At 48.2% G+C, this 14,408-nt stretch overlaps 1 protein-coding gene across 1 annotated transcript in view; it reads right to left on the bottom strand.

The window, feature by feature from the left end:
• The window catches only part of LOC127237678 (cAMP and cAMP-inhibited cGMP 3',5'-cyclic phosphodiesterase 10A), a 147,779-nt gene that overhangs the window by 36,937 nt on the left and 96,434 nt on the right, over positions 1-14,408 (bottom strand). The window contains exons 4-6 of the mRNA XM_051206048.1: positions 11,026-11,146; positions 9,650-9,699; positions 735-875 (exon numbers count right to left, since the gene is read on the bottom strand). Of these exons, the coding sequence (XP_051062005.1) occupies positions 735-875; positions 9,650-9,699; positions 11,026-11,146 (312 nt within the window). The remainder of the gene's footprint in view (positions 1-734; positions 876-9,649; positions 9,700-11,025; positions 11,147-14,408) is intronic.

Raw genomic sequence — 14,408 nt, 5'->3', positions numbered from 1 at the left:
GTTCCAAGTCTCCATCCAGTTCAGCAGCTTCACTGAATAAACTCCTCCGGTCTGTGTTACTGCTTGTATTCATCACCTACGAAGCCCACGCCCCCTGCAGTGACATTCATCAGACAGCTGCCTGAACACTGTCTGTCATTGGTCTTGGGCAGCCACATCTTTGCTGGTACCCTCTGGTACTGAAGAGGCTCGGAGGCTCTGGTTGGGCTGGGGCCTCTCTTATTGTGACTGCTATTCTAGCTAACGGGAAAGCAGGGAAGGAGATCCCAACAGTGGCTTTAAAACTGTCATTCCTCTTCTGGCCTGGCATTGTGAGACCCTGCCATGCTTGCCTCCCAGGTGAGGAGTGACAGATGGCAGCTGGAGACCAGCCTCTCCTAACTCGTCCCCAGCTGGCTTGGCCGCTGCAGGACACCCTTCAGATGACAGTCTGTCCTGCAGCAGTGTGGACGTGAATTACCAAACAGGCACGGTCTATCTCACATGGATCTAGACTTCTCTTTCTTTCTAACCATGGAGGCGCATGCTGACGTAAGGGCTCTGTGTCACAGGGAACACAACACGTGTAGTTTTCTGAATGTAAAAGTTAAACTATAAGCAAATTAGTTTACTGATCTGTACCTTCTTTTAAATGCTTTTCTGGCTAATTTTGAAACAAGTGAAATGATAAGATCAAAATAATCTAGCACCTTTCTTAACTGCATTCTCAGAACACGAGAGTCAAAGTGCCCTACCCCAAGGATGTCCTCCACAAGCAGGGTTTTCCTAGACTTGGCCACATAAGCGGAGATGGTGGTACCCTGGGTGATGGGTCCTGCGGGGATAAGCCGGGGTTGACCTTCCTTTATTCCAGGTGGCGTGAACACACACAGACTCTAGGAAGAAAAAAAAAAAAAAAAGATGACGATGTTTTAGATGATCTCCTCTGCCTCTGCCTAGTGTCAACCAACTCAACAGTGGTAGAGCATTACCTAATTAGGGCCTGTAAATCTGAGTGCCAGTCACAGGAACAGACACGGGATGATACCAGGCTCCACAGGGGGCAGACGGGGAGCCCAAGGTAAAGTCTCACACCCCTGCTTTACACGATGCACACATGAAATCAGAACTCACAAGCACGCAGGCACAGGAACTCTCCAGTCAGCCTCCTCTTCTCAATGAGACATGATATGAAGCAGAGATGCCATCTTGCCACTGGGCCCTAGACTCTGCCATGCCAGTCGATCAATGCCAAGCCAGGGGATGAGTGAGTGCCAGTACCTCCCCCAACGTCTCAGAGCACGGCTTTAAAACCCTGTCGCTTGCATTGGTCGAGCCAGAACTGCAGATTTGGGGTACTGTGAATCAGGAAGGCCCCATCCTGTCCTCACTGCAAAGCCAAGGCTAGTATTAGTGATTTCCTATCAGTAAGTGACTCTGGGCAAACAGTTTTTGGCTTTTGGCTTTTGGCTTAGTTTTTTTTTTTTTTTTTAATCCTCTCCCAAGAATATGAGAAATGTACAAGGGAATAGACAACTGTAATTAATGTAATGATTAGAAACTAATGAAATTCAGAAAAAGATAATACCACTTAAACGCAGTAGGGAAATCTGGGGTGATTGATTTCAACCACCCAGACTGTTTCATTGGCAAATGCACATTTCAGACATTTTCTGGAACACTTAATTCAAAGATCACTTCATTTGTGAAATTTCATTTTGATGCTTATCTTTTTTCTCTATCTCTCTCAGCCAGCTTCATTTCTAAAGACAACTTTTAATTAAATAGGAAAGGGTGAAAATTTAAAAAAAAAAAAAAATCGAGGCACAAAACCCATGTCTTTGTGCAACTCTCCATTTTGACCACTAGATGGCAGTGCTGTGAAGCTAATTCAGATGGAGGCAGCCAAAAGAAAAGGAGGTGCCAAGTTTCCTGGAATTTGCAACAGGGAAGGCAGGGGCAATTGTTTTTTTTTTTTTTCTTTTAAGAGCTGGTTAGAATGCATTTCGCAGTTGAATGGGAACATCACAATGAGAGTAAACTACCACTGCTAAATATAAAAACACTTTCAGGTTGCAGCTTTACGTGCATACATAAGCGCTGGGTTTCCCTCGATTCCCCATCTCCCCCCCCCCCAATTTGTACCAAGAAACAACATCCTATGAACTGTATCCTTCATTGTTTTAGAGTAAAATTTCCTAAATGATGATGATGTAACTCAAGGCAAACACTATGCCCTTATCGGAGACTGCCCTTTGGGTAGAAGGGCCTGGGCTCCTCTTTGTGCTTAGGAACAGGAGTCAGGGCAGTGCAGGTCTCTGGTACTTCCCCAGTGTGGCTGGGTGATGTCACTCACCTCCTCCAGCTGCCTCTGGTGCCAACAACCGAAAATGCTACTAATATCTTGCTCTTGGGGGGCAGGCAAGTGCTTAAACATTGTTACAGCTCCATCATCTCTGCAGACTCCTCCTTCGGGGCAGGCAAGTGCTTAAACATTGTTACAGCTCCATCATCTCTGCAGACTCCTCCTTCGGAATTAAAAAGTCCTTTCCCTGGCTGATCTTTTCCTCCTTGAGTGAAGCTCTGCTGGGCTCTGGCGCCTGGTGGGCCCCTGCTCTATTCCTGGGAATCAGCCGGTTGTGTTTTGCTCTTTACGTGAGCTGGCTGAGAAAGTTCAGGGTGTTTCTCCTCTTAACAGCCAGCTCAACAGCCTCGGTAGCAGTTAGCAATACATAAGGATTGCAGGGCCTCGTGGTTATGTTTTAACTTAGTTTTCGTGGGCTTTTAGCTTCCACTTAACTGTCTCTGCTTTGTTTGCCACCCCTGACGAGAAGAACCTGGGTTTACACATTACACTTCTCATTGGTGTTGGTTTTAGAAATTAACTCGTCTCTAACTGGCCTGTTTATGAAAATGGTAAGTAAAGCTTCCCGAGTTCCCAAGTGCAGAGTTTTGTGGTTCGTCCCACCTTATTTAACCATTGGCGTCCGCTGGCCAACTAAAGTCTCCTCTGGAGTCTGTCTGTTCCAGTTGCTTTGTTATAATCCTGAAACAGGTAATTTTTGTCTTGAAGCTTATTTTGTTTCAGAAAGACTTCGTCCCGAGTGGTGATGCACACCTCTAATTCCGGCACGTTGAAGGCTGAGGCAGGACAAACACCAGCTAGGTCAGATCCCAATACATCTTGAGCTCCAGACCAGCCGCTGTTGCAGAGAAAGCCCGTGTTGGGGGGGAAAAGAGGAAGGAAGACATTGCGATGGAGAGTGTAGGAAGCAGACATCACTTCTTTGGATTCAGACTGTTGCTCCATTTGGAGTTTAGTTTTGTGAAGGAAGAAAGATAAGGATCTCTTTCCTTCTATGCCCAGCTGCCCGGTTTGACCAGCACCATTTGCAGAAGATGCGTCTTTTCTCCAGTGTTTACAGTCTGTCTCTTTGACAGAGATCAGGTAGCCGTTGGAGTACGTGGGTCCTCAGTTCTCTTCCGTCAATCCCGTAACTCTGTTTTTATGCCAATGAATGTTGTTTCCATTTTTATAGATCTGTAGTCAAACTTGAAACCTGGGATGGTTAACACCTTCCAGAAGTTCTTCTATTATTCCGGGAGGTTTGGGCTAACTTGGGTCTTTTGTGTTTCCATAGGAATCTGAAAATTGTGCTTTCGAGATTTGTGTTGGGATTCTGATGGGGGTTGCACCAAATCAGCAGATTCCTTTTGGTAGGACAGTCATTTTCCCTATATAAATTCTACTGACCCATAAGCCTGGGAGATCTTTCCAATTTCTGATGTCTTTTTTCAAGGTCTTTAATAGGTTCTATATCATACAAATCTTGCACTTGCTTGGTTAGAGTTATCCTGATTTTTCTTTTCTTTTCTTTTTTTTAAGGTTATTGTGAGAGGTATTGTTTCCTTCTTTTCTTTCTCATTTTGTTTGCCATTTGCACAGAGAAAGGCCACTGTTAACTTTGTATCTGCTACTTTGCTTAGGGTGTGATAGGCTGTAGGAATTTCCTGGAGGAGCCTTTAGAGTCTTTTGTCTATAGAATCAAACCATCTGAAAATAACGATATCTGACCATTTCCCTTTCCTATTTGTATGCCCTTTATCTCCTTCATTTGTCTTATTTCTCTGGCTAAGACTTCAAGTACTAGACTGAACAGGAGAGGAGAGAGTGGACATCCTTTCATTCCTGAGTTAAGTGGGAAGGCTCTGCCTTTTTCTCCATTCAGCATGATTATGGCTATGGGCTTGTAATATACTGCCTTTGTTGTGTTACAATATGCCCTTTGGATCCCTAGTTTCTCCAATACTTTTATTATGAAAATATGTTGGGTTTTGTCAAAGGCCTTTTTTTTTTTTTTTTGCATTGAATAATATGATCATGTGGCTTCTGTCCTTGAACCTATTTATGTGGAAGGCCACGTATACTGATTCAAGTAAAAAGCTCAGTGCCAGGAATGAATTAGCTCTTTTGGAATTGTTGGATAGTGAGGTCCTAGATCCCCAAACGTTAAAGGCCATTGCCAATGCTGTGGTTAGCCTCCAGAACGTGATGGTGTGACTCTCTTGCTGAAAGCCCCAGACACTTGAGTCAGAGGACAAGGAGAAACCCTCGCCACCACTGGCTACCTTTCATGGCGCTGAAAGATGCTATGCAGGGGGAAAAAAAAAACTAATCCACTTTCTTGCCTCAGTGTAAACCCTGAGAAGGACACTAACAATAATGGCAACATAATGCTCACTGGAGCAATAGCAACTTGGATGGGAGTAACCAAGCGCTTTCTGGTTGAATTTAACACACATTACACAAGAAGGAACTCATGCCTGGTACTGTTACTTGGCCAAAAACTGAAGAAATAGGGCCTGGGTTGAAACCTAATTCTACAATTCTGCTGAATGGACATAGCAATACAGTTCCCCTGGTGCTTGTTTTTAAGCCTCGGGATTAACCCTCATCAAGTAAGTTTTGTTTTTATGGTGGAGAGAAACTAATATAGGGGCCTACAATCTGTCAATATGTTGAGAATAAGAGACTGTGGAACTCTCCTTTATACCCACCACCAGACTTGGGGATCATTGTGGAAGTGGGAAGGGGAGGGGGTGGTCTGGGAGATTGTAAGAGCTCGAGGTCATAGACATTTATAGCAAAACTGTGTTTGCTGGATGTGGCAGAACCTTGTACACACAAGCTCGCTGCAACTATTTCTGTATGCACAGACAGACATGCATGAGATCGAGCCAACAAAAAGCAAAGCATGCATGGGGTAGGGGCTTGTGAAGCCCCACCCACAAGTAGAGGATCCACTAACAGCTGATGGCTGCTGGGGGATGGAGCGTCTGCCCCGGCTCCAGCAGACTGACATGGGTACACACTAAGCAGACCCAGTAGGTTTAAGTAAAACACCCACAAAGGTGGGAAGGAACGTCACACAGAAGGGCAGAGGAGAAACTGAAGGGGGGCGGGGAAAAAGGAGATGGATTCAATCAAAACGCATTACATGCATGTATGGAAGCGAGTTCTGCTGCAATGGGGCCCAACAACTTTGAGAAACACCCACGTCAATTCTAAGTGGGATCAGATCAAAGAATTACACTCTTGTGGGAAAAAAAAGTTTGAATCGTTCACAGAAGCTGGAAAATGTATATTTAATGTTTTTCATTCATGTATATGTATATCTACATGGATGTTTGTGTTTGTGTGTGTGTGTGTGTGTGCGTGCGTGCGTGCGTGCGTGCGTGCGTGCATGCCTGCCTGCAGAGGACAGAAAGGGCATCAGATCCCCTGGAGTTGAAATAACAGGTAGTTGTTGCGCCACCCAACATAAGTGCTGGGAATTGAATTCGGGTTTTCTAGAAGAACAGGAATGAATGGCTCATAACCAGAAAGCCATGTCTCCAGCCCATATAAGTATATGAGCTGAGAATAAATAAAAAAGTCTCCGAGGAACTTAATAAGGGACGCAGGGAGGTAGCAAAGCCTCACAGCTGCCTTTTTCTTGGCCACCAACTAAAGCGTAATTGTGTGAGCCTCACAAGAAAGTAAAGCAGTTCTCCTGGAGCGATGCGGGGCACTCACCAGCACACCCTGACAAACATGCAAAAGTGGGTCACAGCTCTGTCATCACAGGCCAAGAGGACAGGAAAACAACAAGAGGCAAGGAGGTCAGATGACCTTGACATTAGTCCTGAAAAGGTAGGGGGGAAAATATCTCCTCTGAGAGATTACAGTACTGCCCTAGGATGTGTGAGACTCTGTCCACCTCACTGTGATGAATATCCCACCCAGGCAGAGCAGTTAAGGGGCCGAGTTCCCACTGGAGAGAGGAGCTTCAACATGAGGCACAGACAGTGGAAAGAATAATAGATACAAACGTATCCTTTTCTGGATAGAATAGGGTGGTGGTGGGGGGGATGAGGAGACATTGAAATAAGTGAGCAGGGACATCAGTACCGGAGAGGGGGCTATAAACAAGGGAGCAAGAAACAGTTCCGGAAAAAGATGAGGAGCTCAAAAGACTCGAGGAACAAAACTGGAGGAAGTAGAAGGCGAACTTAACTCCATCTAGGGATAAAAACCATCCTCGGAGGATGATGGGCTGAAAAGACAAGACGGGAAAGAACAGGCTTTCAGTTGAATTTAAGAGTTGCAAATCCATCAGCCTGAATCCACTGTAGACCAAATGCATCACTTAAGAAAGTAGGAGAAATGAGACACATTCAAACAGGCCCCAGGGTTCCCACCAATCAGCTCTCCCTGAGAGGAACTACAGGAGCCAATCAGCTCTCCCTGGGAGGAGCTCCAGGAACCAATCAGCTCTCCCTGGGAGAAGCTACAGGAACCAATCAGCTCTCCCTGGGAGGAGCTCCAGGAACCAATCAGCTCTCTCTGGAAGGAGTTACAGAAACCAATCATCTCTCCCTGGGAGGAGTTACAGGAACCAATCAGCTCTCCCTGGAAGGAGTTAAAGGAGCCAATCAGCTCTCCCTGGGAGGAGCTCCAGGAACCAATCAGCTCTCCCTGGAAGGAGTTACAGGAGCCAATCAGCTCTCCCTGAGAGGAGCTACAGAAGAGCCTCAGGTGGAAGACATTGACTCCAAAAGAAGGCTGAGATCAAGGAGAGAGGGAAAAAGGAAAGCAACCTCAGGAGGATCGAGAAGATCATTTCCTGTGACAGTGTCCCCTGGGTAAAGGAGATAGTCCCTACCTGGAAGGGACTTAAGTCCCTGAGTTTTCCTGCCAGGCAGATAAAGTTTCTGCCCAAATGAAGCCTCTGTTCCAGAAAAACAAAAACAACAAGCAAACAAACAAACAAAAACACCAGGTAGACAAATGATCACGAAAAATTATCGGCTCCAAGAAGGGGAAAGAAAACGCAAGACTCAAGATTAAAGCAAGGTTCAGTGAAACCCGAGTTTCGGGTGAGAGGAGGCTATGCTCTAGCCAAAGCATCCTGAGGCTCCAAGAGATGCTAAAGCCACACCCAGTGCCCGTCGCCGCAATGCCGGGAGGAGAAGCGTGTGAAAGACCTACCCCTGAGACAATCATGCGTGTGAACACACCCAAGCAAAGGCTGAGAGAGTGTATTACCAGCACTTAGTGGGGTGAGAGGAAACAGAGAGAGGAAGGGATTCACAATAATATCTACAAGGCTGCACACACACTAGAAGCCTTTTCCGAGTCATCTCTGAGAGCGCTAAACATAAAGTCAACAACCCGTCTCGAGACTGACCAGAGGAGTTTGAGAATCTAACTCCAGTTGAGTCGGTTGGTCCCCTGACCCCCGTGACCCCTGTGTCAGCCACATGGAGGGAGCCTCAAGGGTCCTTACACATAGCTCTCCTGTCCTCTGTGCATCAGCCACAGCTCAGATCGACGCCTGCCACATTTGTTCAGGCGAACGGCTGGTGTCGTATTGAGGGATCCAAGTCTTAGCAGAGAGGAGACCCCCGCTGGGTCCCCACTTGGGCTACCTGTGTCCCTGATCTCAACAGACATGATCCTAGAGACAACTACACACCTGCACAGGGAAGTCTTACAACGTAGGCCATCAGGGGGTTGGGGGGGGAGTGCGGTGTGGGCCCCCATGAGTACACTGTGCTCACACACACACACACACACACACACACACACACACACACACACGAGCAGGTGTTGAAAGGTAAGTGCTTCGAGACTCACAGGGGAATCTGGAAACCTAGGATCCCCTAGGCGTTCCGACGGAACGGTGGCCATCAGGAATTGGGAGAGGAGTGGTCAGTGGGTGGGACACACAAGAACAAGAATGCTATGCTGTGACGCAGGGTGATACATCACGGAGAGCCACATGAAGGGATTATAAACACTCGGCTTTGGCGGGTGGACGCGGCTAGCCAGCCGACTAGGGTTCACACGGCACAGCTCATGGGCGTGACCATTTCCTGTGTCTGCGTGCCAGTCAGAATAAGACTCTAGTTTTCAGTTAAAGACTATCTCCAAAATTTAGACGGAAACAATTTTAAATGAGCTGGGGAGACACGGCTATCTGTTTTAGTAGGTTGCCACCTTAAGCACAGTCTGGAGTACAGTTTCAAGCATTCCAAGTTGACTGAAATCTGCATAACACACTTTTATGAACACTCTTGTCTAACTGTTCCTCTGACCGACACAGGGGAGGGGCTGGGGCTAGCAAAGGTCCTTACCCCACATGAGCTTTGATATCAGGAAGAGAGACATTAGTAAACTGTTCCACCACACAGGCAAGCAATGGCTGTGGACAGTAAGAGGGCCTGCTATGAGGCAGGCCAACAGAAATTTGCGTGCCTGCTTCCATCAAGTTGCTGCACTATTCGGGAACGAACGAGTGCCTTACAAAGCTCGGAGCCCGTCTTCTCTCTTCCTGAGAACACGCTCTGTAACACGTCAGTGCTACGTACAGTACATATTTAGTTACTCCGGGACACGGGAAGCATCCTGCAAATCCCCAACGCAAATGGCAACGGCGGCGCGGCCTTACTCAAAAAAGCAATGCTTTCGCCTTGTTGTTGTAATAGGACTTTGTCGTAATGAAAGCGTGCAAAGGGTTCCGCTGGTAAAAACAAATGAGACACCGTTGGTGAAGTTGGTGAAATGTTGGCTGCATGTGCGTGTGCTGGGCTACACAGGACCACGGGCTGTGTCACACATACTCCATCAGAAATCCGGGAGCAGCCACAGAGGCAGAGAGACTGACCCAGGCTCTTAGCTGCCCCGCCCCCACCTCACCCCCCCCCCCCGTCAGTGCTTTTTACAGACTCACCTTTCAAAGACTTAAAATAGAAAAAAAAAATCACACGATGCTAACCGTTCGTTCTTATTTGTTCTGAGATAGAAGAAGAAGAAAAGCACCGAAACCCTACTCTGTGATACGTCACAGCCCATGGAGCTGGAGTAGCTTGTATAGGAAACACACATTTTAGAGATGCACACGCATCCTGAAAACCAAAGCAAGAACCTACAAATCAATCAACAGCATGTTAGGACTGCCGGCTGCCGGGCCGTTCCTGACAGGCGGTAACCGTACGTACAGGCCAAGTACAAACGGGCCCGGAGGTACGCGTTACCGCACGGCCGCTGTTTGCAGTAGGGTAGATTCTTAGAGCACTTGCGAGGCTTTCTTATCTAGAGCACCAAGATCTAAATATAGATACTTACATTATTGCACTCTCCAAGGAAGTATAGTGCAAATCCATCGGCTTTTGTGGCTGCCAAGGCAATAAAAAAAAAGAAGGAAGAAACTAATCTCAATGGAAGAATACAACATCAGGGGTTCTACAGTGAGACTTGAGTACCAGCATTTGCCTGGATTGCTTAACGTGACAGATGCCCACAAACGCAACGGTGTACCGTGTGGTTTTGCCCAGCAGTATCATCAGAAGGCTCCCAGCTTTCACCCCTGAGTGCAGCGATGTTCACCGCAATGTCCATTGCAAGATGCAGGCAGAGCGCCTCATACACATCTCATCTGTCAGAACTCCAATCATCACAGTGACCGAGGGGACACTGCGTTTCATGTCTAAGTATATTTATAACCCCCCCACAAGAATACTGAATAATTAAGTGCCCATCAAAAACATTATACATAGCACCGAAGTGAACATATTTTAACTTACATGTGTCTCTGGGGTCATCCAAAGGCAGTTATCGTAACAAACATTCTATGTCCTAGGGCACGGGGGGGGGGGGGGTGTGTGTGAGGTTAGGGTGTCACCCAAATTCAAATTCCCTCTAACTCACTTGGGTCTGTGTATATTTGGGTGGGTATCTAGCCTCCTTCATCCAAAGCCTCTTGATCAACAGTGGGGTCCCAAGCTTGCCCTCGGGGTGACGGTGACAATGGTCTAGTCAGCAAGTACGGTAGCCCACAGAGCCTGGCACAAGGTGAAGCCACAACAAACCCTGCCTTCTCCACATCCAGGGCATTTTTTTTTTTTATTCTCAGATTAAAAACTTGGAAGACTCAGTGTCAAACTGGACAGCTGAAAACACCATGTCCTGAAGGATTCAGCATCCTGTCTACAATGCAAACCCATTTCTGGCTATCCAACAAGTGAGTTCAAAGCATGCTTGCCTCCCTTAAAATTTTAACAGCTTAGCCGGGCATTGGTGGTGCACACCTTTAGCACCAGTGCTTGGGAGGCAGAAGCAGGCGGATCTCTGTGAGTTCGAGGCCAGCCTGGTCTACAGAGCGAGTTCCAGGACAGGCTCCAAAGCTACACAGAGAAACCCTGTCTCGAAAAACAAAAACAAACAAACAAAAAATAACAGCTTGTCTTCAGAGTCAGAACACTAAGCTGGGTGGGTAGTGTTGGGGAGGAACTGGGAGGAGTTGGAAGAGAGGGGATAAACATGCTCAAAATACACTGTACGAAATTATCAAAGAATAAATTGAAACAGTGTCTTAAAAGCCTGGCCTTATTTGATCTCAGGTTACTGGGGATTTGTGGCTTCATTCATTCCATTCCGGTAGAGGGACCAGACCGGAGAGCGAGCGCAGTGCGCAAGGCGTGCACGTGCACGGCATGCCTTACCTATCCTGATGATACTGCTCAGCTCGTAGAGGAGCAGGTGGTTGTCCCCGCCCGTGTCCAGACGTTGCTCTATGTAGCTGTTCAGCTCGTACACAACTCCCTGCATGTTCGTGTCCTGGTACTTTAACACACAGACAACAACAGGAGTCAGGGACATGGTTGAAGTACAGGAAAACCCCTGGCACAGAAAGCATGCTGCTCCTACAACTGTGGGTTGCTTTTACAGAGCATGGCTAAACACGGCCATCTCGTTCTAAGATAGGTAGACTGGAAACTAAACCTGCTGTGACTCCCCATCCAAGGTTGTCTTAAAAACTGCACCTGTCAGCTTCTCTATACAAGAACACCACATATATAAATCACAGCTTTTACACAGCCTGACTGGTCAGAGTTCAAAGGTCGCCCGAGGGCTCCTTGGGAGGTGAAATGTGACTCTCCGCGGGCTCAGGGGTGAGCAGCCTGCCCTGAAGCTGCAGACACACCGTCATACCAGCAACAGGAATGCACAGGGTGCCCATCCATCTGGTCCTGGCGCAGTCAGGCCACACCGCCCCTCTCTGAGGAATACAGGCCTCTCTGTCCTCCTTGCCCCTCGCTTGCCTTACAAACCCTGTTTTCCAGATACCAAGCATTGCAAACCAAAACCAAAAACAAAATCTGTTTACTCCTCAGCTGAAAACCCTTCCCAGGCTTCCCACTGCACTGGGGAAACAGATAGACCAGCAGCGCCAGCAACACTGCTAATGCCCACCAGGGGGCGCTGTCTCTCCCATCCCCACCACTGCACACTCAGGGTCCCAACTTTAACAAGTCTGTGTGGAGATCCAGGGCCTCCATTGTCAGTCATCCCACACCTGGGAGGCCAGGCCCAGGGGAACAAGGGCATTGCTATACAACCAACAATACATAAACAAGACCACCTCCTTCCTTCCCCACAAGCCTGCAGCCCAGCCCCCTGCCTCAATACTGGGGGCCAGGGAGATTCAACATGTGGACAATGGAGTAGCTGAGCCCTGGTGCAAATGGCTTCCCAGCAAGTCCTTCCTCACAGCCTGGCAATACCCTTTGATAACAGCCTTTACCCCCTGCTAAGGTCAGTGCCCAGCAGCTTTCCATCTCTCCTGGACAAGAATCGGTTGTCACAAACCACACACACACACACACACACACACACACACACACACACCACGTATTTCCTAGGGCAGGGATGAAATACCTGTCATGCAATGTCATATCTCTGAGCTCTGAGTGTGTGTGTGTGGGGGGGGGAGACAAACCAGAACCAGCTTTCGACGCTTCCTAGTTTATGGTGAGTGTGAAGGGACAGTTGCCCTTCAAGACACTTTGTGACCCGGAGCAAAGGAAGTCAGGTGTGGCACAGTCTCCCAAACCCTGGGATGAGAGTGGACACCTCGCCTTCCATCTCTGTCCACGCTCGTCTCACGTGGACGAGTCTGTACCAGTGAAACCCACTGAACACAGCTCTCCGCAGCCAGGACAGTGCCGGAAAACAAAACCCAAAGTCTGTCAGCTTCTGTCTGACTGATGCCACGGTGTCTCCTATGAAACTTCACTGTCCTCAACTGTCACCGAGGGCTCCATGAGGGACCTCGGGGAATCTGGGACTTGTCTACAGTGTGGATCCTGGAGACCCAACACACTCCCCTAGTCTGCAAAGTAAGCACTTTAGATGCTGAGCTATGTCTCCGGCTCCGTTTAGGCATTTTAAAGTAAGCAAAGCTATAAATACTTTTTTTTTTTTTTTTTGGTAACACAGACACCATAAGCTGAAGAATCCTAATGTGTCTACAACACAGCATTGGCAGTGAAGGACCAACGAAGCTCACAGAGGCAGAGGCACACTGATAGCTTGAGGTGGGGCGCGCTGGCTTCCGGCAGCCGCTTATGTTAAACTCGGTGATGAGTACTTGCCTAAGGTCTGCAAGACCCAGGGATCCACCTTCAACACCTCTGAAAAATAAGTAAGAACAGCAATGGGCAGAGTCACAGGAGGTTTTACCCTAGAGTTATGGGAGAGGGGGGGAAAGGCCTGGCCGGTCCTGGAGAGGACTGTGAGGAACGCTACGCCCTCTTGTGAAGAGGCAGGCATGTTCCTGAGAGCGCAGTCAGAGCCGTGGAGAAAGCTAGGGACGATGGGAGACAGAGAAGGACCATGCCCAGGGCACCTGCTTGGGAGTGGGAGCGAGTACAGCATCCTCTCCCACACGAGGAGTTCACACTGAACCGGGCAATCAGGCAGGATCCTATAAACAAGCAGGGATAGCTTCTGAAAAGCGTATCCACTCAATGCAAAGGAATAGAAATAATGAAACTCATACCAATGAAGACTATTGAGTTCAAGGGCTTGTTAGATAACACGAACTAGTTTAACTTCGGACAGCGAGATCTAAGGGGTGCAAAGGGCCATTTGAGTAATAATTTAGGAAAGAACCCCTGACTACAACAGCGAAAGGTTCTGGTGCTTAAGTTACTGGTAGAAATTGGCTGTGGACTACGACTCCTAGCAACAGCAGAGAGGGTGCCTGAACTGTTCCTCTACTGTAATCACATCGGTGAGTATTCTGATGGTCATCAGAGAGCTGATGGAAGCAGATGCAGAGACCCACAGCCAGGCACTGGGCCGGGCTGCAGGGGTCCTCCTGAAGAAAGGGAGGTGGGATTGTGGGAGGCAAAGGGCATCAAGGCCATGAGAGGAACCCACAGAGACAGCTGACCTGAGCTTGTGGGAGCTCACTGACTCTGGGTCAACAGTTACAGAGCCTGCGTGGGTCCCACCCAGGCCCTCCACACGTGTGTGACAGTCATGTAGCTTGGTCTCTTTGTAAGACTCCTAGCTGTGAGATCAGGACCTGTTCCTGACACCCTAGCTGGCTTTTGGGGACCTGCTCCCCATGCTGGATTGCCTTGCCCAGCCTTTTTGTGGGGGGGGAGGGAGGTTGCTCTCCAGGTCTCACATCAACTTGATGTGACATGCTTTGTGGGAGCCCAAGGAAGGTCTGCCCCTTTCTGAATGGAGACAGAGGAGGGGGCTTGATGGCTTGATGGGAGTGTGCAGGGTGGGATTGGGAGGAGAGGAAGGGGGGGAAGCTGTGGCTAGTATGGAAACTAAATGGGAATCTTTTAATTAAATAAAATAAAATAAATTTAAGAAAGGAAAAGAAAATCGCTGTGGGGGGGGGAGGTAATGAGACAGGAGATTTAGTGGAAGAGCTGGGCCCAGCATATGGGCTTCTGGGTGTGTGGGTCCCTGGAAACTAAAGGTTCTCATCCATCCGTGTGCAAGCACACAGCAGCCAGAGTCCTGGCTCTCAGGGAGACTCAAGCTCTTGTTGGGAGGGGGGGGATTAATAAGAAAACATGAG

This window comes from Phodopus roborovskii, unplaced genomic scaffold (genome assembly GCF_943737965.1).
Source record: "Phodopus roborovskii unplaced genomic scaffold, PHOROB, whole genome shotgun sequence".
Taxonomy (NCBI): domain Eukaryota; kingdom Metazoa; phylum Chordata; class Mammalia; order Rodentia; family Cricetidae; genus Phodopus; species Phodopus roborovskii.
This window is presented reverse-complemented; position numbering and strand designations above follow the sequence as displayed.